The sequence below is a fragment of the Balaenoptera borealis genome (assembly GCF_965194805.1).
Source record: "Balaenoptera borealis genome assembly, chromosome: X".
NCBI classification, from domain to species: domain Eukaryota; kingdom Metazoa; phylum Chordata; class Mammalia; order Artiodactyla; family Balaenopteridae; genus Balaenoptera; species Balaenoptera borealis.
Genome location: NC_138881.1, coordinates 129021943 through 129049041, shown reverse-complemented (window position 1 = coordinate 129049041; position 27099 = coordinate 129021943). Strand labels below are relative to the sequence as shown.

The following is a 27099-nucleotide window of genomic DNA, read 5'->3' as shown; positions in this document are numbered from 1 at the left end:
TAGGGAATTGTTCCCTGTGTAACTGTAGATTTGCTGTGTCCATGGGAGGAGGTGAGTTCAGGAGCCTCCTAGATTTCCATCATGGACCAGAACCTCCAGCACTATTTGTAATAGTTACAAACCAGAAATGACTCAAATGTCCATCAAGAGATTGGATGAATAAATTGTGGTGGTATAGTCCCACAATAAAATTCTATTCAACATGAAGAATGAATGAACTATTGCCATATACCACAATGATGATAAATCTCCTAAATATAATGTTAAATGAAAGAAGCCAGGCACAAAAGAGTACATACTGTAGTATTCCATTTATATAAAGTTTTATAAATAAGCAAAACTAATCTTTGCTGAAAGAAGTCATGATGGTAGTTATCCTTGGGTGAGGGGAGAGACAATATGGGAAAGGGGGACAGGGAATGTTCTGGGGTTCAGGTAATTATCTATGCATTGACCTGGGTGCTAGTGAAATGGATGTGTTCACATCATGAAAATTCATCAAGCTTATGATTTGTGTACTTTTCTGTATATGTAGTATACTTCAGTAAAAAAATTAATTTGCCTTAGGTAAAAAAGAAATCCAATATCTTAGCAAAGCTTTTTCAGTGGCTTCCCACAGTACCTTAGAATAAAATCCAAAGTCCTTACCATAGCCTACAGAGCTATACATGATCTGGCCCATGGCTGCCCTCCTCCACTTCACTTCTTACCATTATTCCCCTTGGTTACTCAGCTTCAGCCACATGGCCTTCTCACTTGTCTGCAAACATAAAACGACTTTCCACCCTAAGACTTTGTACTTGCTGTTCTCTGCCTGGAACGTGCTTCTCTCAGCTTGTCATATTGCTGGTTTCTTATCATACAAGTACCAGCTCAAATGTCACTTCTTTAAAAAAAAAAAAAAAGTCCTTCTCTCAACAATCCTTCTGAAATAGACTTTCCAATATTTTCTTTTATCATTTAACACTATTTTTTTCTACATAACATCTGTAACTAGTTATGTATTTGTTACTTGTTCATCATCTATCTTTCTCAATAGAATGTAAAATCCCCAAAGGCTGGGATCATGTCTGCTGTGTTCACCATTATATCTTTAATGCCTGACACACCACCTAGCACATAGCAAGTGCTCATGTAAATGTTAGGGTTGAATGAATGAATCAGTGAAGATTCCTGGGTAAACTCTCTACTAGGCTGTAGCTAGGATTTCTCCCACGAAGGAAAACACCTGAAAAGTTGTAAGTCATCCTATTAAAAAGAAAGCTTTGTTAGTACAAACTCTTGCCAACCTAAGCTTGGTGAGGAGAAAGCTCAGATCTTTCCCCAATGTTTCTATGAAATTTGGCCAAGGGAATGTTCTTTAGATAAAACATAATATTCTAAGATGGTAGAAACCAGCTAAAACTTTCTTCTATCCCCTATCCTCAGATTTTCCAAAAGAAAACAAAATATGGTCAACAGGCAGTGGAGCTCTTCTCTAAAATCCTATAGTCATGAGAGAACATTATTATTGTTACCTCATCATGGGACAAGTAATAAGTATAGGGAAAGCTTATATAAAATTGCTTAATAAGCAACAGATGTCTTTAACATGTGTTTGAGGAGATCTTTCTTTCTCACAATTTCACCTTAGGTACAACAACTATGACCGGGCTGTCATCAATACCGTACCTTATGATGTTGTCCATCGTTGGTATACAGCACACCGGACTCTAACAATAGAGTTGAGGAAACCTGAGAATGAGTTTTGGGTCAAACTAAAGCCTGGCAGGGTGGGTGCCAAACTCAAAAGTTGTCAAGTAAGCTTGTTATACTGAAGCAGTGAAGAATGAGTACCTATTGAATATGTGAGTCAAAATGTCTCAAAGGAAAAAGAGAAAAGAGTCCTGGGTGTTGGCCCTGGTCCTACCACTCACTCACTAAATGACCTAGAAGCAGGCTCTCCCCAGTGACTCAGTGACTCTATTTGTATGATGAGGGGGTTGAACTAGATAGTCCCTAAGAGCTAAGGGTCCTTCTGGCTTTATGATTCCTTTTTTTTTTTTGCTCTTGATATTTCCTCTGGATAAAGAATATCTCTAGCTTAGCATAAGACATAATGAAATAGTTTAACTCTTTGAGAACATATATAATAACAATTAAAGAGAAAGAAAAAAAAGAAACCAATGATTTGGTTTGCTTTGTTTTGATAAGAGAATAATTACTCAAGAAATACAAGCTCCTCAAAGTTCAGGGCCTGTAACCTGCTGTTACCTTTGTTACGTCCATTTAGCCTACTACAGAGCTATGTACATCCTAGTTTCCAAATGTTTGTTTAATCTCAAAAGAAAAACACTTCATTGAATGTAACCAGAGAACAACCTAAAGCTTTTATTTTAAATGATCTCTTCTGATTTAGGGTTCCTTTGGTCTGCCCTTGTTCTGAGTGTTTTTTCTCTCTTTTTTCCCCATTCACAGGTCCTATTTATAGACAACTGGCGCGTCCTACATGGCAGGGAATCCTTCACTGGCTACCGCCAACTCTGTGGCTGCTATTTAACAAGGGATGATGTATTAAACACTGCTCGTCTCTTGGGTCTTCAGGCTTAAAATTGACAGCATTGGTATTATGAACACACCTGACAACCTGGCTACCAGAGTTCATATCAGCAGAATAATATTGTGTCAATACCGACTTCAAATTGTCTCCTTACCTCATCACACAAAACAAAAACCTCCCCTTTCTCTAATAGGGAAAACCTTGGAGAGAGGCTTCTGAGATAGCCAATGTCAGCCATCTAGTATGGTAGCTTTCTTCCCCAAGTTATAACATGGACTCATTTGGTTTTTGGACCTTTTGATGTAATTGTGGTCAATCTGCTTCAGAAATATAATCACCACATTGATAGAGAAACAATAATAGTCACTAGGTAAAAATTTGTTTCAACAGAATCTGTTAAAAAGAAATGCATTCTAGGAATAACAAAGTCTTAATAGAGCAGAGATTTGCAACATTTTTGGTCTTAAGACACCTAATCACTCTTAAAAGTTATTGAGGACCCCAAAGAATGCTTGGATGTGGGTCGTATCTATTGCTACTAATTGTATTAGATATTAAAACTTAGAAATGTTTAAAATTTAAGAACAAAAAAGCACACATCCATCAGCTATCAGAGAGGTGACATCATCACATGTCATGTATCCTCTGGAAAAAAGTCTTCTGTACATTCATCAGATAATTCGAGTGAAAAAGGCAATATCATCTTAATGTTGTTATTAAAAATTGTTTTTAATACACAAACCCACTAAATGGATCTCATGGACTGCTCCAGGTGTCTTTAGACCACACTTTGAGAACCAGTGTGCTAGAGGATACCTTGGGACAGTCCTTTACATAGGCCTATGGATTAAAGAGTTTAACTGGAACCCTAAATTTTTCTCTATGGTCTCCTAGAACTACAGATATTGTAGGAATTGCTTCATATCACAAGCTCAGTGATAAGGTAGGAACTGAATACAGAGTGTTTTAGCTTGTGAGAAGAGTTATCTCTATCTAAGTCATCTCTTGAGGAGTAAAACTGAGAAGTCACAATAGCTCCTGTGAAACAAACCCATCAGTTTGGTAATTCTGTGAGGGATAATTGCAGAAAGTTTTTAGACGTTTCTGAGGTTCCATATAGTAATTCACACACATATGCACACGCTTGTGTGCATACACACAAAACACAACAAAGGGTACAGAGGGGTAGTCTCTAAGATTGTTCAGGGAATTCATCACAATCGATAATGTGCCTCCAAAGAACTGGAGATTACTATCCAAAATTGCTTTTTGGCTTTTGATGGAATTTAGGATACAATCTGTTTTCCTCCATTTCTGCTAATCTTTTTTTTCCCTATCTTAAAATATTATACATGTTAATTGCCAAGATTTGACTGGGTTAAGTATAATACCCTGTTTCTTTTATTTTTTTAATGGCTTTCCTTTATATGTGGAGAGAGAGAGAGGGAAAGAGAGACAGAAATAGACAGAGACAGAGAGATAGGTGTGAGGTTTATTCTCCCTTGGCTTTCATTGAAAGCGAAGCTGTACAATAACCACATTGACTGCTATAAAATGATGAAAGACAGTCCAGGCTAGGATGTGCACAAGAGGAAAAAAGCATTATTAGTGAGGCTAGGAGTCACAAGTCAAAGAAAAGTTGGTATTCTGACAGAGAATAGAGCGTAATCTGATGCTTTCAGGAAGTTCCTAGTTCACATTTAATAGTTTATACATTATTTTATTGACCCATCCAGTGCTCCAAAATATGTTCTCAAATATTTCTGCATTTTAATTGTACTATATAGGAATCTTTAGGGGTCTTCCATGAAATGTGTTTTCCTCTTAGGTCAAAGGATTGATAATTAAGTTCACGTCTTAAAGAGTATACCCTTTAGCAATTAGAATAGAAGTAACAACATTTTAACATACCGCCTTTTCTCTGTACTATTATGTACTCTTAAAATATGTTACCATTCATTAGTCTTCATCAGGATATTTACCTTTTTTGAAGTTTTGCCTAAATTAGCCTTGAAAATTACACTATAACTGAGGTCAGCATTGCTTTATGACAAGGAAAGAACATATTCATGGCCCTGGGGTGATAAGGACACAGATCAATCTTCTCCCTTACTGAAGGACTCCCTTTACCTTCTGTCTTCCCTGGGACCTTGATTCATTAATTATTTCATCCTCATGTTCCTAAATTTTCAATCAATACTTTTCTACAGTGTACTCTCCTCAGAGGAAGAAAGAGGAAAAGGAATTATTTGAGTGTTGATCATGGTCATTGACAACTTTCTACGTGAGAGATTTCTTTTTCACATCTCTTTCTGGTGTCCCTGAAAATGTAAGCATGGGTGTGTGTCAACCAAGCTCACTGTAGAGTCACTTTTACCTTTTGCTATAGTGGGATGGGATCAGTAGAGAGTCAAGAGCACAGCACCTAATATGGTGTCATAGCACCTAACATAATCATTTCATAATACGGATTTGTTGTAATGAGAATAAATTAACGAATTATTTTCAAACAAACTCACCAGAAAATATCACATTCTCTGTGTGTCTTTTTATGTTTGGCAGTTAACTGGCGTTGAATTTTGTTCATCTTCATCTAGGGAGACCAAGCATTCAAGTGTGTGCAAACTGAGAGGGGTTTCCTGGGCTGCAGAATTTATAGTTTTAAAACTGGGAAAGTCCCACGCAAATCATGACTGTTGATCCTACCTTCTTGCTGCTAGCTGCATTTTGCTTTTCAGTTTTCTCTTCTTCAGTTTAAAATGAAGGCCTTGGACTAAGTAGCATCTAAAGGCTGTGCCATTTTGTAATTTTGTTTGGCCTCTCATCGCTTAAGTTTTCTTATATGGGTACAGTAAGGAAAATACCTACCTTACAGGGTTTTGTGACAAATTTCTGATTATTAACTAAGATGTTTGCGGCACATAATAATGACCAATAATAATAGCTAACTCTTACATAGTGCTTGCTACGTGCCAGACACAGTTCTAAGTGCTTTTAATCCCCACAGCAACCGTATCCCCATTTTAGAAATAAACAAATACAGGCAATGAGAGATTAAGTGGCTTACCCAAGATCACATAGCTAAATAAGTGTCAGAGTTTGGATTAGAACCTTCACAGTCTGGCCACAGAGACAGTGCTTTAAAGTAATTTGCCATATTGCTCAATAAATGTTAATTCCTACCCCCCTTTCCCATACTTACACAGTCTAGCTGACCAATCATAGATAATAATCATCTCCACTTTCACAGTCTTTCCCAAAAAATCTTAAAAGAACCATGAGAATATCTACATTTGTTTTGCAAATAGTCTGCAAACATCCACAAACACCCCCCCCAACTTTCTAAAAACTGTTCTTCACTTTCTCTAATTTTACCTCTTTCAAAGGTGGAACCTTGATGATAGAAGGAAATCAATCAACCTATTCAGCATATTTCCTTCTTACCACAATCTTGCAAAATACCAGTCAGTTGTTAAGATCAAAAGCACCTTACAGGACCTGTTCACATCACTGCCCCAGGAAGCTCTTGGGCATATTGGAGATCCACTCACAGAGCCAGCTGATGTCTTGGCTCAGCTCCTAGTTGTGAGGTCAGCCTGTGTCCGTGTCCTCACCTCTTCAAGATTGCAGCTCACCAGAGCCAAAGATGCTGGGAGATTTGGTAGTAGCTCTTTTTTTCCTGATTTACATTCAGGGGTTGGTGGGTTTGTGGGTAATTCCATCCTGGCTCTTGGCTTTAAGCAGTGAGCTTCCATCTTGCTCATAGCAGGAGCTTAACTTTTAGACACCATTGTTTGCTTCCAGTGCAGCAAAAGCCTGCTGCTTCAGCACAGAGACAATTATCCTTTTTGTGTGTATGTTGACCATTCCCTTTTTATTTTACCTTTTTATATTTTGCCATCATTGCTGTGTGTTTGGAGCACAAGGCGAGCCACAGCATGAACTCACTGTAACATCTTGAATGGAAATCTTTTCCATATTGATATTCTTCTTCCCTGATTCCCTAAATTGAGTTTGCAAAATATGACTGCACACTTTCTTGGTGGATCACACTCATCGCTATCATGTCTGTTTTTGTGCCAGACTATGAAACAGTGTAAAGTCTTAGCTTGATTAACGGAATCCAAGCTTCCTTTCTCGAAAACACTAATCAAACATCTCTTACAGTTGTGATACATTGTCTTAAGCTATGTAGGTGTGTATTATATTGATTAATAGTGGTGTTCTAACTTCCTATGTGGGTGGATAAGCATGGTAATTTATCGTGTGCACAAGTGAAGATCACAAGGGTCAATGCTATGCAAACCTGTGAAGTCAGTGAAGGCTTTTCTCTATTAGCCCCATCATTACCTATGGTCTACCCTTTGCCCCACTGATGGTGGTTAACTCCCTCCAATTCAGGTACTCAGTGTCCTCTCACCTTCTGCTTTCTAGCTCCCTCTCTCATACCTTGACTGAGGCAGCATAGTGTTGTAGGAAGAGCATGGACTTGAACCAACCTTGGCTTGAATTCCACCTCTGTCGTCTCTTACTAGCCTGGCGAATTTTGGGAAGCCACTTTCTCTCCTTGAGCCTCTGTTTCTTAACCTTCAAAGTGGGGTAAAAAATGACATCTATCTGATAAACCTGTGGTAAAGAATGAAATGAGGTCATATGTATAAAGTGTCTACCATAGTGAGCAGCACATAATAAACACTCAGTACTTAGTAGTTTATCATTGTCACCAATATCATTATTTGAACAAATAGCAGAGACCAGGGTTAGCCTGTGTGTTTGATAGAAATCAGCATTCTACTTAGAGAGAAAGAGCAAAGTTATGGGAGTCAGAGCTGGAAAAGTATTTGGAATGCTAAGGGTCAGAGAGAGTAGACAGGTCGTGAATTGCAGAAGTACTGGCAAGGCGTCTGAACATCAAGCATGGCCTTTATGGATAGGAAGTTGGTTTGGGGTAGGTGGTCTGAGGGCTGAGAGCTGAAAGAGCAGAAAGGTCATAGAAGAGATCAGAGAGCCTGATGAGAAAAGCTGAGTCTGGAGTGTCTTAGGGAGAGTGGCTTGATAACAAAGATGTGTAGGGTGAATGAGACAGGCAGGGAGACATCCATGCCTGCAATGATACTTCCACATCTGACTTCACCTTCCAAAACCCCACTGAAACTACTATAAAGCAATATTTGAAAAGATTAGAGGAGCAGGAAAAGAGACAACTAAGAAGTCCACAAACTAGGAATTCTAAGCCCTTAGTGGGAAAAGCCAGAAAACAACCTGATTTACTAACCCCCCTTCACTCCTCACAAGAATCTTCAAAGGTTGCAACAGGTAACTCTGGAAGGGGAGGTGAAAGGGGAGTGGGTACCAAACTAATGAGGGTTTTTGAAAAGTAAGAAGTAGATTCTTTTCAAAATCCCTTTCTGTAGTTGATGCCTGCCTGCGCTGAGTGTCTGGCCCTGCCCTGCCCTGACAGAAGTCTGAAGTGTTATTCTCTGGAGAGGGTAAAGCAGAGACAATCTGGATTGGGAGTTCCCAAACATAGCCAACAGTTGGAGTCTCATATTGAAAACAGAGGGCTTAAGTGGAGGTATGCACCCTGAAAGCTATAAACCCCCAGTCTTCTCCAACTCTGACCCTAAAATTCTGGCAGCTGGAGGAGGATTCTGTGGGCCATCTGACCAACGAAAGAGAAAAATATCTAAGGATATTGATACTGAAGTGTCCCCAAAAAGGGCCCAGCTGGATTACTCTACAGTGAAGCACATAGTTTGACATTGTGAGGAAGATGAGGAAGAGGAGACCCATCCATTTGAGGATATTTATTTTCAGAAAGGGAGAGTGGACCGGAGCATGTTTCTTACTGAAAGGAAAGGAGCTAGTCAAAGAGGGAGAGATTAGAGGATTCTGGAAAAAGATATGAAAGGAATCCAAATCGGAAAAGAAGAAGTAAAAGTGTCACTGTTGGCAGATAACATGATACTATACATAGAGAATCCTAAAGATGCCACCAGAAAACTACTAGAACTAATCAATGAATTTGGTAGAGTAGCAGGATACAAAATCAATGTACACAGTCTTCAAAATCCAAAGAGACACACCAATTATTGTGCCTCTTTCTTAATCATAAGTAGTGTGAGGTGCAGCAACTTGCTCTCACTTAAGAAGTAATATCCTGACTTTCCATAGAACTTCCACAGAATTTAATCTCCCTCCTTATGGCAGACATTTTATATATATATATATCACAACTCCCAACAAAGAACAAGGGATCTGGCATTGCCCTGAGGGATGGACAGTAAAATTAATACTCCTTGTAAATGCAAACTTATTCTGATTTTGTTTATCGTGGGGAACCGGAGAAAAGAAACTTTGTGGGTTGTCGATTTGCTCCAGAGCTCACAACACATCTGAAATCTCAGCTGCAATTGATATTGCCACCGAATTAAATCTGTGATGATCTGCTGTCATTTTCCACGACCCATCCGTCTTTTGTAGGAGTGAAACAAATGAGTTAAGTTGGGATATAATAGAAATCCCACCATTTGGTATATAATAGAAATCCCACCATTTGGTATATAATAGAAACTTTCTGTGATGATGGAGAGGTTTCTTATTTGTGCTGTCTTATATGGTAGCCCTTAGTCACATGTGGCTTTTGAGCACTTGAAATGTGGCTAGTGGAACTGAGAAACTGATTTTTCAATTTCATTCAATTTGCATTTAAATGTAAAAAGCCACATGTGGCCAAATAGCTACCCTATTTGACAGCACATCTCTAGACACATAAGAAGCCTAGTGACTTCACCATCTTTCTAATCACTGCACAGGTAGTAAATGCTACTTGACATCCCAATGTCTTGACTTCCTAGTAAACATCATCCTGCCACAACTGATAACAATTTGCATCATCATGATTACCCAAGTGGACATATTCCCCAAACGTAAGATTAAGTGAACACTGCAACCTGCACAAAGATATGTACAATATATTACCAATTACATGAAGTTTTTTAAAAGGCAGAACAGCACTCTGATATTTTTATGCAATCCATGAATATGTAACAAAAGAATAAAAATCTGTGTGTGGATGATAAATTACAAATTCAGGTGATGATGACCTCTGGGGAATAAGGACTGGAGGAATAAAGGGCAATGAGATCAAGGAAGAATACACAGGGGCTTCAGCTATCGTTGTGATGCTTTAGAGCTAAAACTTGGTGGTAAGTAGATTGTTATTTGTTATATTATCATCTACACTCTTGTATGTCTGAAATATTTTTTAAAAAGAAAACATGTGGAAATAAACACACACTTCTTGCAATTATTGTGAGCTGGACTTAAAAAGAAATTGTGCTTCACACTTTCAGACATGAGTGAAAAAGACAATAAATAAAGATATAGAAAGAATTCAGGCTTATAGGAGGGAAGGTGAGAAGCATATTTGGGGTAGATTCCCTTAGATTTTTAGTATGCATTGTTAAGATGTGGAGAAGTGAGCATTCATACACTCTTTGGTGTGTGTCTATCTTACGGGAGTAAATTTTGTGGGCAATTTGTCAATATCAATACAAGTTTACAGATTAAAATGTATTTATATATATTTTAGCTAAACATTTCTAAAAGGTTTAAAAATATTTTCTAACATGTTCCTGCCTTCACTCTTGTCCTTGTTCCTAATTGAATCTCCATACTGAACCCAGAGTGGCCCTTAAAAACTGCACACTATTCTACACGTTATCTTATATATAATTATTTGCAGTTCCCCCAACGTGCCATGCCTGGCCCTGTCTCTGTGCCTTTTCACATGCTTTTTCCTTTTCCTTGAATGCCATGTTCCCACCATCTAGTGTGCCTAGCAAACTTTTAGTCATCCTACAAGATTCAATCGTAGCCTCGCCTCTTTTTACCCTGTATGTTTTAGTTATTAATATTCTTTATTATTTTGCCTTTTCCCTGACCTCAGCCCTTTGCACATTAGCACCTTATGCTTCCCCCATATTCTGTTTAAGAGCCAGTTTCCCCTGACTAATTTGTGAACTCCTTGAGAGCAGGGGCTGTCTTATTCATTTCTATATCCCCAATACCCAGCATTTGGAGATGTTAAATGAATGAATTATTTAAAAAGGACATTTAATGGGCAGTATTTAACACCTGACAATCCACAAATGAATAATCCACTGTACCACATAAGGTTAGTATTTTTGCTGATTTGCCTTTGAATATAGATAGATTCTAAAGTGCCAACAATTGGAACATAGTAACTCCTGCCACCCTAAATTACATTTTATATAACACCTTTACATACAATAATCCATTTGATTTTCTAAACAATCACAATTTTAAGTATATTTTATAGATCATAAAATGGAGAAATTGAGTGACCTCTTGAAGTTCATGTGTCCTGTTACTACTCCTTGTCAAGTGCTTGTTCCACCTCATCTCTGAGCCTTTATAAAATCCTAAATATATGCTTAAAAGTATCTTTTCATCAGGTGAACTCATTGATATAGGTAGTATCCTAGGCTTATATGTTGTAATTTCTTTCCCTATCTACCAAAACTTCCAGGGCTTACTCCCCTGCTTATTAACAAACTTTCACACTAATGACCTCATTTCTATTTTCCTTTTTGTAGACCTTTCTAAAAAATTTAGTATGGTCATATAGCTTATGGGGCCTTACTGTAACCTGAAAGCTCATGGTCTCAATCAGACCTTTGAAAACTGATATATAAACAATAATACTTTTCCATCCCTATTACCCAGTATGTTGTGGCATTTCTGTATTTAAAACATACGATCATCTGTCTTTACACTTGGTACTCAGGTAAATAGCATATTCTGGGTCATTTTATTTTGTGGCAGATTTGACTTTGTAAATGGCATAGGGACTAGGTTCTTTGGCTATCCAGATTTCATCTCTTTCTCGGTTTCTTTCCTTAGCTGCACGCTCTAAAACTGCAGTCAGTTCAGGGCAAAACAGGCTATTTGAGGCTGGATAGGTGTGAGTAAAATGATGGAAAGAGGAGCCAGAAGAACTGTCATCGTTGTGGTTATCTTCTTCTTCTTCCTCTTGGTCCTGTAGCTTTCTCTTGCCCAACTTGGAATTTTTACACCAGAAAACTTCTTTCAAGTCCTGGATAAAGGTCACTTTGGGAGTAAAGATGCATAATAGAAAGATAAGACCTCCGGAGACACCGCACAGGAAATACAGGCCCATTTTCTCAGGGACGCCTGTGAGGAAAACAATAAACCAGTGACCCATAAGGATCATGGGCATCGTTCAAGGAGACAAGTATTTATTGATCTCATCGCTTAGCCAAGGTAGATCCTTCTGAGAATACTCTATAATGGGGCAGATATGAGAAATACTAAAACAAACAAAGAATAAATGACAAATGACAAACCAGTTCTTTAGTCTCTTGATGGTTTTGTATTCCTGAATGCTATAGATTAAATTGCGTAGCTACCCCCAAATTCACGTTTTGAAGCCCTAACCTCAATGTGATGGTATTTGGAGATGAAACCTTTGGAAAATAAGTTTAGATAAGGTCATGATGGTAGGGCCCTCATGATGGGATTAGTGCCCTTATAACAAGAGACAACATAAGGATCTCTCTCTCTCTCTGTTTGTCTCTGTCTCTCTGCCTCTCTCTCTCTGTCCCTCCTTCTCTGTCCCTCTCTCTCTTTCCCATTTAAGGACATCTAGTGAGAAGGCAGATGTCTACAGTATAGGAAGAGAGTTCCCACCAGAAACCGACCATGCTGGCACCTTGATCTGAAACTTCTAGTCTCCAGATCTGTGAGAAAATTAATTTCTGTTGTTTAAACCAACTAGTCTATGGTATTTTCTTACGGAAGCCTGAGCAGACTAAGACATTGAATAAGAATTGGACTGGGCCTTCGTGTTTATTTAATCTTTATAAATGTAGAGCCCAAGCATGGTTTAGTGGGGGTTTTTCCTAATGTCTCAAACAAAAGATAGTAGTTGGATACGCATTTTTCATTTGTCAAAGTTCAAATTACAGAGAATAAAATGGTACACTTCCTATTCCTACCTTCAAAGAAGGTGCTTATTTCACACCAGTTCCATATTAAATGCAACACAGTACACCAGAGAGACACATATTTCTCCCCTTGCTATCAATTCAGAAAGAAGAATTTATCTTTTTATGACCTTTACCTATAATTAGTTGTCTTTTTGGATATCTAAAAATTATTTATTATGACAGGAGAAACTGCTACTGAGAGTTTACTTGGAAAAAAGCAGATAACATTATATATGCAGTGTTATCTTTTTTCTTTTGTTTTTTTTAAAAGGACTTTATTTTTTAGAGCAGTATTATGTTCACAATATTATGATCTTTTCATGAAATGACCAGATAGCCTTTCTTTCCCACCGAGAGATGGATTAACTTTTTATCTTTGTCTTTTTTTTATTATAAACATGAGATATATTATGATAAAACTTAGAAAATACAGAAAATGGGAAAAACCACCGGCAATATCATCACTTAGGAATGCTGACTGTTAACTTTTTGATGTAGATCTTTCAGGTATTTTTCTAAATTTGTTTTAATGACTTTATATTCTATAGGATCTAACCGTGTTATGGAAAAACCCAAACGAACTTTTTGGCCAACTCAGTAACATTTTTCATTTGTGTAATACATTTGTTACAATTGATGAATCAATAGTGATATATTATTATTAACTAAATCTACAGTTTATATTAGGATTCACTCTTTATGTTGTACAGTTCTATGGATTTTGATAAATGCATAATGTTATGTGTCTACCATTACAGTGCCCCACCTATTCATCCCTATCTCCACTCTCAAAAAAGAAACTCCCTCATCTTCCTTAATCTGAACTAATCCATACCTATACCTATTTTATCATTCCTATTTCAACTTGCTTTCTTTAGAGAATCTGTCCCTCCTATTTCAATTGGCCTATCTTTAATTTCACTGATTCTTTCTTCTGCCATCTCAAATATGCTGTGAGCTCTCTAGTGAACTTTTCATTTTAGTTATACTTTTCAGCTCCAGAATTTATATCAAGTTGAATTTTTATAATTTCTCTTTATTGAAATTCTCTATTTGGTGAGACATCATTTTCATACTTTCCTTTAGTTCTCTGAAGTTATGCAGTCTGAGAAACAGAAAGAAAAAGTAATGAAGATAAATTAACATAGCCTCAGAGACCTGTGTGACACCATTAGACATACCAACATATGCATAATAGGAGTCCCAGAAAGAGAGGAGAGAGTTGAATAGGCAGAAAGAGTAGTTGAAGAAATAATGACAGAAAACTCCCCAAATCTGATGAATAACATAACACTACACATCCAAGAAACTCACCAAACTCTAAGTTAGAAAACTCAGAGATTCATACCTAGACATATCATAACAAAACTGTTGAAAGTTTAAGATGAAAAGAATTTTGAAACCTGCAAAAGAAAAGTGACTCATAATGTACATAGGATCCTCAATAATTTTAACAGCTGATTTCCCATCAATAAACCATTGAGGCTAGAAGGCAGTGGGATGACATATTTAAAGTGCTAGAAGAAAAAGACTTTTAACAATGAGTTCTATGTCCAGAAAAAAATGTCTTTCATAAATGAAGGAGAAATTTTAAACTCTGAATCAAATAATTTGGTACCTATTAAATCCTTTCATGGTGTATAAAATAAAAAATGGTGCAGGGAAAAGAAATTAAGGTTGTAGTTCTCCTACAGAAATCTGGAAGATTTAATTTAATTAAGTGTAGAGAGAGAACATGTTTTAAAAATATTGTGGGTACACAGAATGGGAGAAAATATTTGCAAATGAAGTGACCGACAAGGGATTAATATCCAAAATACACAAACAGCTCATGCAGCTCAGTATCAAAAAACAAACAACCCAATGAAAAAATGGGCAGAAGATCTAAATAGACATTTCTCCAAAGAAGACATACAGATGGCCAAAAAGCACATGAAAAGATGCTCAACATCACTAACTATCAGAGAAATGCAAATTAAAACTGCAATGAAGTATCACCTCACAGGGATCAGAATGACCATCATCAAAGTTTACAAAAAACAAATGCTGGAGAGGGTGTGGAGAAAAGGGAACCCTCCTACACTATTGGTGGGACTGTAAATTGGTACAGCCACTATGGAGAACAGTATGGAGGTTCCTTAAAAAACTCAAAATAGAACTACCATATGATCTAGCAATCCCACTCCTGGGCATATAATCTGTGGAAAACCATAATTTGAAAGGATACATGCACCCCAATGTTCATTGCAGCACTATTTACAATAGCTAAGACATAGAAGCAACCTAAATGTCCAATGCCAGAGGAATGGATAAAGATGATGTGGTATATATATACAATGGAATACTACTCAGCCATAAAAAAAAGAATGAAATAATGCCATTTGCAGCAACATGGATGGACCTAGAGATTATCATACTAAGTGAAATGTCAGACAAAGACAAATATCATGATATCACATGTGGAATCTAATTTTTTAAAAAATGAAACAAATGAACTTATTTACAAAATGGAAATAGACTTACAGATATGGAAAACAAACTTATGGTTACCAAAGGGGAAATGTGGGTGGAGGAGGGATAAATTAGGAGTTTGGGATAAACATATACACACTACTATATATAAGATAGATAATCAACAAGGACCTACTGTATAGCACATGGAACTCTACTCAATATTCTGGGATAACCTATATGAGACAAAAATCTAAAAAGAATGAATATATGTATACATATAACTGAATCACTTTGCTGTATACCTGAAACTAACACAAGATTGTAAATCAACTATACTCCAATAAAATTAACATTAAAAAATATTGTGGGTACAGCTATTGGTACATGGATCTGACTGAAACAAAATAGCTAAAAAGTTGAATAAATTTTAGAAAATGTACTGCTAAAATAAAAATAAGTCTTAACTAATGGAAAATATGATGGTTGTGGATTTTAAAATAACCCTTTCATGGATAAGAAGTATTCGCAGAGAGCTTCTCAGCCCCTAACTACAGCCTCATATTTCAAATATTACCAAAAAGAATAAAAGAAAAAGAAAGATTTTTCTAAAGGAAAATGCCAAGATTCATAGATAAGGACACAGTGGGAGAATTACTCCCAAGGAACAGAACAAAGGCCTAATCAAACAATACTTTCCACCTCCGGTCACTTTTAGTTCAGGTGTTTCTGGATCAAGAGGAGTCATATCTGGACTTAATGTAGAGACTACCACATACCACCTAGAGATCCCAAACTTTGAGCTCAATACAGTCAGTGATTGGGACTTTCTGACTGATTTATTGTTTGATAGATAATAGGTAATTGTATTGTCCATACTGAATATTTGGTGACCAGAAGGATAACTCATGCTAGATGGTTTTATTGTTCACCCGTGGTGTAAGTGCCTGACTATTAGCTTTTGATTTCTTATGTTCAAAGACATCCATCGCAAACAAATACATTGCCAGCTACTAGATAAAGAGTCAGGGCACCCCCAACCCCAAGTTTCCTTTTGTTTAGAAAGCTCTGGCTTTTCCCTTCCTGCACTTTAATTCCTATTCTTATGTTTTAAATTCACCAATAAAGAGTGAACCTGTGAAACTCTAGGCACCCTACCTTCAATCCCAATAAAGGCAGAACCCCATATCCTCTCTCTCACTCTCTACCTGGGACCTCACTGTGTGGCCCCAGGCATGCTGTGTACCCTCCAGGACCTATGAATAATAAAACTTGCTTTGATTTTTTTCAACGTTCCCTGATGTTTGTTGTTGAGGTGTGTCTTGCAATCATAATAACCACAAGGGCTGGTCCGGCCACAACATTGGCTCTGAAAGGGGAAATGTCTTTAGGAGCTCACTATGAGTATTACGGGTCCAAGTGAGTGCTTCTAGACATTTCTAGCTGATGACATCACTATCAATAGTCTGAGACCAGCACAAAACATCACCAGATATTCCAGTTTTTTACCATGAAGTGCTGCTTCCCATAGAAGCATTATACATCCCTTTCCTATTGAACCCAGCATGGCCATGTGACTTGCTTTGATCAATGAAATGTTCAACAAATATTTATTACCCGCCTCTGATTGCTAGGTACTTTACTGCTGGTGACACAATAAAGATGAATGAAGTCTTTGCCCTCAGAAAGCATAATCTCCTCAATAGATGGACATATGAAACTCAGCCTTCTTGCCACCCCATCCCCGAAGATTCTCAGTAAGATGTGTAAAAGAAACACAAATATGTTTCCAAAAAAAGCTATGAAAAGTTAATCTTTAACAAAGTCCTACAGAAGCTTGAAAAGGAGTTTTAAAGAAACGTTGCTATGGTCTACATATACCCTTTCAAGATTTTAAGAAATGAAAGTAAAGAACTTTATCTCTTTTAAAAATATATTCAGCTATTGAACTGTGCTTCTTAGCCATGACACTGTTCACAGACTAAAGCACATCAGCTTTATGTGTTACACACCACACAGAACAAAATTTGTTTCAAATCCACTTATGTATCTCTCAGTCTAAAACTCTAATCATTTCAACAGCTGCTCCCTCAAGTAGCCTTATGCCTTATCTTAGAAGGTGATTGTGATGAAAACTTTACCTTAAATTTTTTGCCACTGAGCACAAAAAATTAGAATACACTATAAAAACAGATACTAGAATAGGAATTTTCCTGCCACAGAATTGCTGTTGAGAACAATAGGTCCAAGTACCTCCACATTAAAGAGAGGTAGTTGACCATTCATCTGAGCAGGACTTATAAAGGGCTGACTCCGAAACAGTTTTGTGTCTTCTAGCTCGTAATCATCCATCTCCAGGCTATATAAAAGAATGAGAGAGTGCTTGTGGAAAGAGGCTGGTAGCACAAATTTCTTTGAAGCATCTTCCATCAGATGATAGTGTGTGGAGTGCTGTTTCCCCTCCCTGGTTAAGTGCTTTTCATACACTATCCTTTTTCACATGAGGAAATTTTTACCCTCATAAAGTATGGATGTGTCACCTCCAACCCCACATCATCCCTGCTGGATGTGCTGAGATAAAAAAGTTTACAGTCCTACCTTGTACTACTACTGAAGTAAAACATGTAAGAGAATTTTGGAGCAAGCTTTATCTGTATCCCCTGGAGTTTGAAGGACACAGAACTTGGTAACGGGCTCTTTTTTAAAAAGTCCAGAAACAAGAGGCTAGCTGGAGTTGTTTGAAATAACAAAGCAGAGATACAGTTGGTGAGGAGCAGCCTTCACTGCCCAAGTTTTGGTTGAAAGATAAAGTGTATTGCTTCCCTTGGGCCAGAGTGGACATCAGAGAATGTGACTAGGACATAAACAGATGGAGAGATATACCATGTTCTTGGATTGGAAGAATCAATATTGTGAAAATGACTATACTACCCAAGGCAATCTACAGATTCAATGCAATTCTTACCAAATTACCAATGGCATTTTTCACAGAACTAGAACAAAAAATTTTACAAGTTGTATGGAAACACAAAAGACCCCAAATAACCAAAGCAATATTGAGAAAGAAAAATGGAGCTGGAGGAATCAGGTGCCCTGACTTCAGACTATACTACAAAGCTACAGTAATCCAGACAGTATGGTACTGGCACAAAAACAGAAATATAGATCAATGGAACAGGATAGAAAGCCCAGAGATAAACCCACGCACCTATGGTCAACTAATCTATGACAAAAGAGGCAAGGATATACAATGGAGAAAAGACAGGCTCTTCCATCAGTGGTGTTGGGAAAACTGGACAGCTACATGTAAAAGAATGAAATTAGAACACTACCTAACACCATACACAAAAATAAACTCAAAATGGATTAAAGAACTAAATGTAAGGCCAGACACTATAAAACTCTTAGAGGAAAACATAGGCAGAACACTCTTTGACATAAATCACAGCAAGATCTTTTTTGACCCACCTCCTACAGTAATGAGAATAAAAAGAAAAATAAACAAATGGGACCTAATGAAACTTAAAAGCTGTGTAGGTTCATGAGAGGTAAGACAAAGAGTGCATCATTATGTCCAGAAGGAGTGCAGTATTGAACGTCCCAAAAGGATCCCCAAAGGGAAACAACCAACATTAGGGCACCTGCCACCTGCAGGACACTAATACCATATTACAACAGCACTATTCAGTTAAAACCATTTTGTCTCCTTACTTCTCTCTCGTACTCCAACCTACTCCTAATTCCTGAAGGATCCAGAAGCAGTATAGTGATTTGGAGCATAAGGAATTATCAAGAACACTATATAAAATAACATTGTTTAATATATTTTATGTAAATAAGAGATTGAAAATATGCATATAGAGCAAAAACCATAAAAATGACCCAGTAGATTTGAAGAAGAACCAAAAGGAATTCTGTAAATAAAAATATAATAATTTTAATTAAAATTAATCTGATAGGTTTAATAGCAGATCAGATACAGCTGAATTTAGAGCACTGGAAGATAGACCAGAAGAAATTATTTGGAATGCAGCATAGAGATAAAAAATAAATACAAGAGATAAAAAACATGAAGGATAGAGTATGAAACTTTACTATATGGTTAATCAGAGGCTTAGAAGGAGAGGAGAGGAAAACTGAGCAGAGGTAATATATGAAGTTATAAAGGCTTATATTTTCTAGAACTGATGAAATCCACAGGTTCAGTAATTCCAATGAATACCAATCAGGGTGAATAAAAAGAAATCCACATCTAGACACTGCATTTAAAAACCAATGAAAGTATCTTAATAAATGAGGAGAAAGGAAACCTCTTTTTAAAAATGAATTACAACAAATAAATGTAGAAGAAATGAGAATTGGAAAATCACTATTTTGCAACCAAAATAATAATTCTTTCAGGCAAAAATCACTGATAGTGAGTGAAAGTTTGTTGAGGAACAAGACATTCATATAAAGCATCTCCCTACAAGATATGTACTACTTACAAAGGGAAAATTTATTTACAGTAAAGAAAACTGGGACCCATGACCTTAACCAAGTTTTCAAAGATAACATGATCAGTAATGGGACAAATATGTCACTTCTATGGTATTTCTGCCAAAAGTGCATAACATGAATCTAATCATGAGGAAACACTAGACAAATCTGAACTTATGGACATTCTACAAAACAGTGGGTCTATGCCTCTTCAAAAATGTCAAGATCATGAGAGAAAAGACCAAGGAACTGTTACAGATTGTAAGAGACTACACTGAAACTAAAAACATGAAATGCAAATGCAACATATGATCATGTATTGAATCCTAGATCAGAAAAAAATATAGTTATAAAGAGCATTATTGAAACAACTGGAAATTTTTGAAAAGGGTATCTGGATTTAATGGTGGTTTTTGTCAGTGTTAATTCCCAGATTTCAAGGGTTTTATGGATATACAATGGTTATGGTTTTTGCTCCATGCTTATGAATGAGAGATGCTTGTAGTTTTAAAGATATACACTGAACTACTTTAGAATACTGGGGCATCAAATCTACAACATATCCTCAATGTGTTCAGAAAAATAGTATTATGGATATATACCCAGAGATAGATGGCTAGGTGATATAATAAGAAAGCATATGTGATAAAAAAATTTTTTTTGGCCACACAGCATGTGGGATCTTAGTCCCCTGACCAGGGATTGAACTCATGCCCCCTGCAGTGGAAGCCCAGAGTCTTAACCACTGGACTGTCAGGGAAGTCCCTGCATGATGTACAAAAAATATTTTTAAATGGAGAACCTAGGTGAGTTCTTTGTACTATTCTTAAAAGTTTTCTATATGTTTGAAGTTATTTCAAAATTAAAAGTTTAAAAGTTCTATGTGAGTCTACTTTGCTCAACTCTATGCAAATAAATTTGAAAATCAGAATAAAATGAAAATTCGCCAATCCTGAAATGTAGAAAGCAATAGGAACTTTAAAGCTATAACAGGAAAATGCAAACCACAAAATGCTGGTGCAACTATATTAACATCAAACACAATAGACGTTAGGATAATAAAACTTACTGAAGACTTAAAAGGTCACTACATACAAATAAAAGGTCAGTACACCAGGATGATGTAATATCTTAGGCAAGTGATAACATAGCCTCAACATCCATAATCAAAAACTTACAGGAGTAAAGGAGGGATGTGAAAACTCAACACAATTAATAATATTGATCTAATAGTCACAAACAGAACACTTCACTCATTACTACAGAAAAGAAAATTGTCATCCATGTGCCAGAGATCTCAAGGAATGAAGATGCGTGCGTGTTTGTGAGAGTAATTTGTATAAGATGGAGCAGGGATACTTCTTTTCCTGACGACCATATAGGAAGTGAGTCAACCCTACGAGAAATGTGTCTCAGGGGAATGGTAACCTATTCTGTCTCCCCAGTTTGTTGGCCAGCTTTGGGTATGTTGGAGTGGCAGAGTCATCTAGGAGCATCTATAAGGGACCTGCTCAAAAATTCACCTTTCTACATATACTTTCACCAAAAAGGTCTATAGCATTTGACATCATTTGAAAACTGCATTGGACTGATAATATATCAGTATTCTTAACTATTTTTGAGCCAATAGGTCTCTTGGGAATCCAATATAAGCTGCTACTGGGTAAAGGATTTCTTTTAGGGGTGATAAAATGTTCTAAAATGTGACCGTGGTAATGGTTACACAACTCTGTGCATATACTAAAAATCACTAATTGTATGCTTAATATGGGTGAATTTTATGGTATGTAAATTATACCTACAAAAATCTGCAAAAAATGAAATAAAAGAAAACTTTTTGGAGGAAGTTTGCCATTTGAGAATGAGTCAAATATTAATGAAGTTTGGACTAATCACCTTAGACTCTGCTATTATATATTAACTCTATAATTTAACTCTATAATTTAAATATCTAATTATGATATAACATCTCAGTCCCAGAGATTGTTTGTATGGAAGGGATCTACTGTATGGAAGAAGCTTTCCACCGTCAGACATTCTAGGCAAGATTTCCAATAGAGTTAGACAACAAAGTACCATTTCAAATATTAAATTCCATTTTTATGAGGCTTTATTTTTGCACTTAAGACTCTCTAGATTAGATTAAATTCCCATGACTGTGTCAGAATGGAAGAGATATTTTATAGGAAGGCATTCTGCAAGAGATCAGTTTGGATCCAAGTTTTTTAAGGGGGGAAAGGATAAAGAAAAGAAAATTTAGTATTAAATAAAACTATTTAGCTATTCCATTTCTAATCATTCACTTGTAGGCAGTCCTACTATGCAGAATGTCTTCTGATACTTACCATATATATAATCAGACAGTGTAAACGGGTCCAGTGAGCTATGGTCCATTTGTTGCAGCAGCTTTATAGGCACTGAAATGCAAAACATCAAGGAGTAGAAAATTTGGCATGGGAATTGCAGTTACTGTTCATATAGTGGGGCTGGATAGAAAGTTGATATTTGGCGGACATTCATTAAAAAAATAATATATTGTGAGAGACTAAATTAGTGTTAAACCTGAATTTTAAAGTGACAGCATTATCATACCTATTTATTTCCATGGAATAAATTCTAAGTATTGAATGAGGTAATGGTCTAGGCATTGTCACAGAACAGAGGAAGAAATAAATGAACTAATGAAATTTCAAAGCACAGAAGTAAGGAGTGTACACTAAGTACTAAGGACTCTTGAACTGGAAAGTACTGAAGACTTTGGACTGAAGCAATTTCAAAATAAGGATTTGCCAAAAACCAAAGAAGATGAGGCCATTGTTTTAATGTATGGAATGGCTCCTTCCTCTCAGTTTAGAAAAGTGTTGACATATTTTAAATCAAAAATAAAAATTTCTCTGTGATCTCACATCCCCTTAGAGCTATCTCTAAGTTTTCATCTCACTGTCCCTCTTAACATTATAGGCACAGTTGATTACTTCTTCCTTTCCATCAGTCTTCTCCCTTTATGCGTTCACATCACATTCTTCTCATCTTCTTCATACTTTACTTATCTCTTCTTAGTCCCCTTTGAAATCTCTTTTTCTCTGAAAGTATCTTAAGGCTAATATTCCTTTGGACTTTGTTCTAGCCCCTCTTCTCTTCAAACTATACACAACAGTTATCATGCTAGGTCACCTTATTGTTTGGAGATTTCCCCGTTCTATAAATATGAGTAGGATAAATATCATTAACCTTTTAAGGAGAATATAAGCATATTTTAAGATATATGAGTGATAGCTATGTTAACCACTTTGGCTACTCAAAGACTTAACCCCTTTCTATGACTGCAGTATTAACTCACATTATGGGTTTTTGTGCAGAGAAAAATCTACCTCCTATCACAGGAGATGAAAATTCTAGATACTGACTTTTCCAATCTCCCTTACAACTAGGGATTTGTAACATGACCTAGGCTCCCCCAATCAGATGTGTCTATGCCAGATTGACTTGGAAGCTAGAGACATAAGTTTTCTCTCTTTGGTGGCAGCAGCTGTTTAGTGGAATAAGCATTTTTCTTACCAGAAAGTTCCAAAGTACAGTTTGGGGCATTTTTCTTCGGTGTATAGCTGAGACAGGTTATACATCCTTCTCAATAACTGCTTTGAGACATCCACTGCCCTTTTAATAAACTCTTTTTCTGCTCAATCAGCTTACGTTGACCTCTACCACTTGTACCTAAGCATCCCCAAAAGATACATCTCCTAATACCTTCACTACTGGCCTCACCTTCAGATCCATACGCATATATATATACCTGCTTACTTATAATTTTCTCCTGAATATCTCACAGGTATGGAACCAAAGTCACTTAATAACTGTATAAACTTGAACATGTTACTTCTTCTTTCTGAACTTCTGTTTGCTTTTCTATAGAATGGGAATAATACATACCTACCTCACAGGATTATTGTAATGATCAAGTGAGAAACATGGATGCCAAAAAAATTTTAAACTGAAAAGTGCTATACAGATTTTAGCTATTATTGTAATTGTAAAATATAATTTATAATATTGTAGCTTTCTCACAGTAATTTATTAAGTGATAGAGATACCCTGTTTTTCTTACCACATATGTAGGAAACTTGCAGCTGTTTCTTCACTCCTGGGAAACAAGGTTCACCAAAAGTAGCTGTATCTGCAAACAATGTACAGTTTTCTCTCTTTTGACACTGTCTCAAGACTCTTTGTAGAGCATCAGGAGCTAAGCACTCTGTTGGTTATGATTCAAGCAAACAAATAATTTGAGAGTTGGGAAGAAAAGAAGAGGTAGAATGCATAGGAGAACAAGAATAGGTATCTCTGCAGTGCAGGCCTGAGAGTGTTTTTTTTTTAACATGCAAAATATTTTGAGGTCGCAAGGAAACAGAACTAAAAGGATGGTCTTGCGGTCAAAACAGTCTATTCAGGGTACCACCACTGGGGTAAATGAATCTGGATACTGTTATCCTCTTTGTCACTTTACTTGAGATACAAATGATCATGGAAAGAATATCTACTGGATTGGCCTGACTTGGGTAGCATGCCCACTCCTTGGCTAGTGAATAGTATTGTCCCATTAGACTATAGTCGATGTTAATAATTTCCTAATAGGAAATTCAGGATGTTGGTAGGACAGAAAATAGATGCTGGGCAACAGCAACAAATGCACATTATTCTTGGATGGAAAGAGTAATCTTGATTTTTTTTTTTTCTGTCACATCATACTGCCAGGCTTCAACACAACACCAGGTCCAGAACTGTCTTTTGGCTTAGAGAGAAGCCAGCATCTTGGCTTATCTTCCCCAGGAAGCAAAACCATAGGACCTCCCAGGTTCTTGGCCAATATCAAATAATGCCTAGTCTTAGGTTTTCTCTCCTCTGAAATGCATGAAAGAAACTCTTGTGATTTTTGTACTTGAAAAAGTGCAATACAATTTTTGTTTGCCAAGGGTTTTAAAGATTCTAATTTTCTCCAAGCTCCTACCAGCTCAAATTCTTTTTACTGCTCTGAATATAGAGTTTGCAGTGTATTATTTTAGATTTTCAGTATCTATATGTATTTAGCAATTAAAGATATTAGTACTGACTAGTGGCTTGGAAAATGCTTATGGCTAAAATTTTTAAATATTAATTTTCTTCTGTCTCTTACGGAAGAAGGAATTGAAGTGTGGATGAGGGAGCCAGGTCAGAGGTATCTTACGCTCTATCACTAGAGCAGAGTTTCTCAACCTTGGGACTATTGACTTTTAGGGCTGGATAATTCTTAGTTGTAGGGGGCTGTCTTGTGCATTGTACAATGTTTAACAGCATCCTTGACCTCTACCCACTAGATGTCAGTAACAACTGCCCCCGGTTGTGAGAACCAAACATGTTTCCAGACACAGTGTCTTTGGGAAAGAGGTTAAAGTCACCTCTGATTGAGAATCACTGGACCAGAGGTAAACTAAATAATCCTGTGCATAATCCTGTGTAATAGGAAAAACGTTTATGAAGATTTTGCCCTGAACTATGCCAAGGTTTGTGCAAATCAACAAAGGTTATTCAAAGCCTTTTAACCTGAAGCATTCAAGAAACATGCCTTCTAGAGAACCATGAATATACCAGGAAGCAACACAATGCAACAGTAATCACGGAGCAGCATCACTGAAAATGAGAGCAGTATAGGCCAAAGACAGAAATTATGGCCCTGGAAATTGCACACAGACCCTATTTATTGATACTAAAGTTTCAGCACACTTCAGCAATAATGTGATACAATGTTGCATTATTAACTGAGAATGTCAATGTAACTGGGTTTTCCAATTAAATTCTTAGGAATGTTAATTTCTTCTGTGGCATACACTTCAGGATAAATTGGAGTAGGCAGAGGCTACTGAGTTTGCACATTTTAAAACTAAGCATTGTCTTACACCCACACTGTCTCTGCAAAACATATAAGGCATAGCTTTCAAAACCAACATTTCTGTGGCCCTGAACTAGCTGATCAAGATTATACTCTTGCTCATAATATAGTTTTGAACCAGCTGAGAATGTACATATTATGTATTCAATGCTAGTCTCATAACATTGCTTGTATGTTGGATATCATAGTGATCTGGAATATATTAGTCCATTATTTAAAGTTCAGTAAATCACTAATGTTGAACAGAGAATTTGGAAAAGTCTGTTGTAGATTTGTGTGTCTTCTATTTCCAACATACCTATGACAGGTCCATTTTTATTCATTACATCACATTCTTGTTTTCCTTCCATGAATTTGCCATAATTTGCAGAGAAAATTGTCAAGACAGATTTATTTCTGCACCGAAGCCTCAGCGTACCATTCTCACATACTGTCTTTATTCGGTAGTTCACTAGGAAACAAGGTTGATACTTTAGATTCCCTTTCAAATTCAATATTACATTCCAACATTTATATTTTTAAACTGTTTTGAAGCACTGATAGTTTGAGCCTCCTTAAAATGAGGAGAAATATATAATAGAGTCATCTGAACTTGTAGAAATCAGCTATCAGAAGGATTACAACCCAAATTTGGGATTCCATGAAAAAATTTTAAATAAGAGGAGGGTTAAAGCTCTTACTTTTAGGTAAATTTCAAATCGTTCTTTAATTATAGAATAGAAGTAAGCCACTGTCACCAAGAAGTATTTTGTGTTTCTGGGTTATACAACTTAAGGTATTATGCAGTGCTTTTCAAATTGCTAAGCATGAAAACAGAAACTGCACTTAGAAATGAGCCCACAAACTATGTAGGTCCCATCCTTTTTGGTAAATTCCCTCTTGATTTTAAATACCGCTGTGAAACTTGCCTGGTCTACATTTATAAGATACTACAAGATACTTGTATGTGCCAGGACATGGATCTTGTCCAAACATTTGACTATTCACAGATATCTGACACCAGCGTTGGTCCTTGCACTCATCCAGGAGTTTCTTGTGAAGAAGGAAAAGGGAGAGAAATTACTGAATAAAAGTTCACATCAATGTGTTATTTCCACTAATGAATTTTACAAAATTTAAAAAAGTTAAATTCTTTAACTTTCCAATAAAATGTTTCTTTTTCCCCTGACATCTAGACATTCTATTTACTGAACTCTGAGAAGAGAATGTATATATAGTGATGGATTAGACATAAACACTAAGGCCTTGAATTACAGCTCTGTTACTTACTTGCTATGTGATTATCAACAAATTGCCTCTGTGAAATTGTATTTCTTTGTATGTTAAATAGAGATACGAATTCCTGGCACAAGTTAAGCAAAAGGCTATTTTCAAATCTAATTTATACAGAAATGAAAGCTTTTAATACATGGACAAGTTGAATACTCTCTGGTTCTAGAAATGGTTAAAAACACCAGGTGGCCGAACAATTATTGTGGTTAATTAAAATGGGAATGAGAGAGGCAGCACTTAAAGGTGAGAAAAAAAACAAGAGAGCATGGTATCATAAGAACCAGAGGAACTGAGTGTTTAAAGAAAGGTGGAATGGTAGACTGTGTCAAATGACACCAAGAAGTCACATTAGATAAAAACATAAAAGTATCCATCAAATGTAACTTCATGAGGATCAATAGTGA

At 36.5% G+C, this 27099-nt stretch overlaps 2 protein-coding genes across 3 annotated transcripts in view; one reads left to right on the top strand and one right to left on the bottom strand.

Annotated features, from left to right (window-relative positions):
* TMLHE (trimethyllysine hydroxylase, epsilon) overlaps positions 1 to 5067 on the top strand; it is a 44186-nt gene extending 39119 nt beyond the window's left edge. Inside the window, exons 6-7 of one of the 2 annotated variants that reach the window (XM_082376412.1) lie at positions 1634 to 1799; positions 2458 to 5067. In XM_082376412.1, coding sequence (XP_082232538.1) covers positions 1634 to 1799; positions 2458 to 2589 — 298 coding nt within the window. In that variant the 3' untranslated portion in view covers positions 2590 to 5067. The remainder of the gene's footprint in view (positions 1 to 1633; positions 1800 to 2457) is intronic. The other variant, XM_082376413.1, reaches the window with a different exon arrangement.
* A 137-nt stretch (positions 5068 to 5204) lies between these two features.
* Positions 5205 to 27099, bottom strand: part of LOC309620976 (protein eva-1 homolog C-like) — a 39180-nt gene continuing 17285 nt past the window's right edge. Inside the window, exons 3-8 of the mRNA XM_082377803.1 lie at positions 26332 to 26455; positions 25657 to 25874; positions 24005 to 24125; positions 23609 to 23752; positions 21849 to 21920; positions 5205 to 11758 (exon numbers count right to left, since the gene is read on the bottom strand). Coding sequence (XP_082233929.1) covers positions 11376 to 11758; positions 21849 to 21920; positions 23609 to 23752; positions 24005 to 24125; positions 25657 to 25874; positions 26332 to 26455 — 1062 coding nt within the window. The 3' untranslated portion in view covers positions 5205 to 11375. The remainder of the gene's footprint in view (positions 11759 to 21848; positions 21921 to 23608; positions 23753 to 24004; positions 24126 to 25656; positions 25875 to 26331; positions 26456 to 27099) is intronic.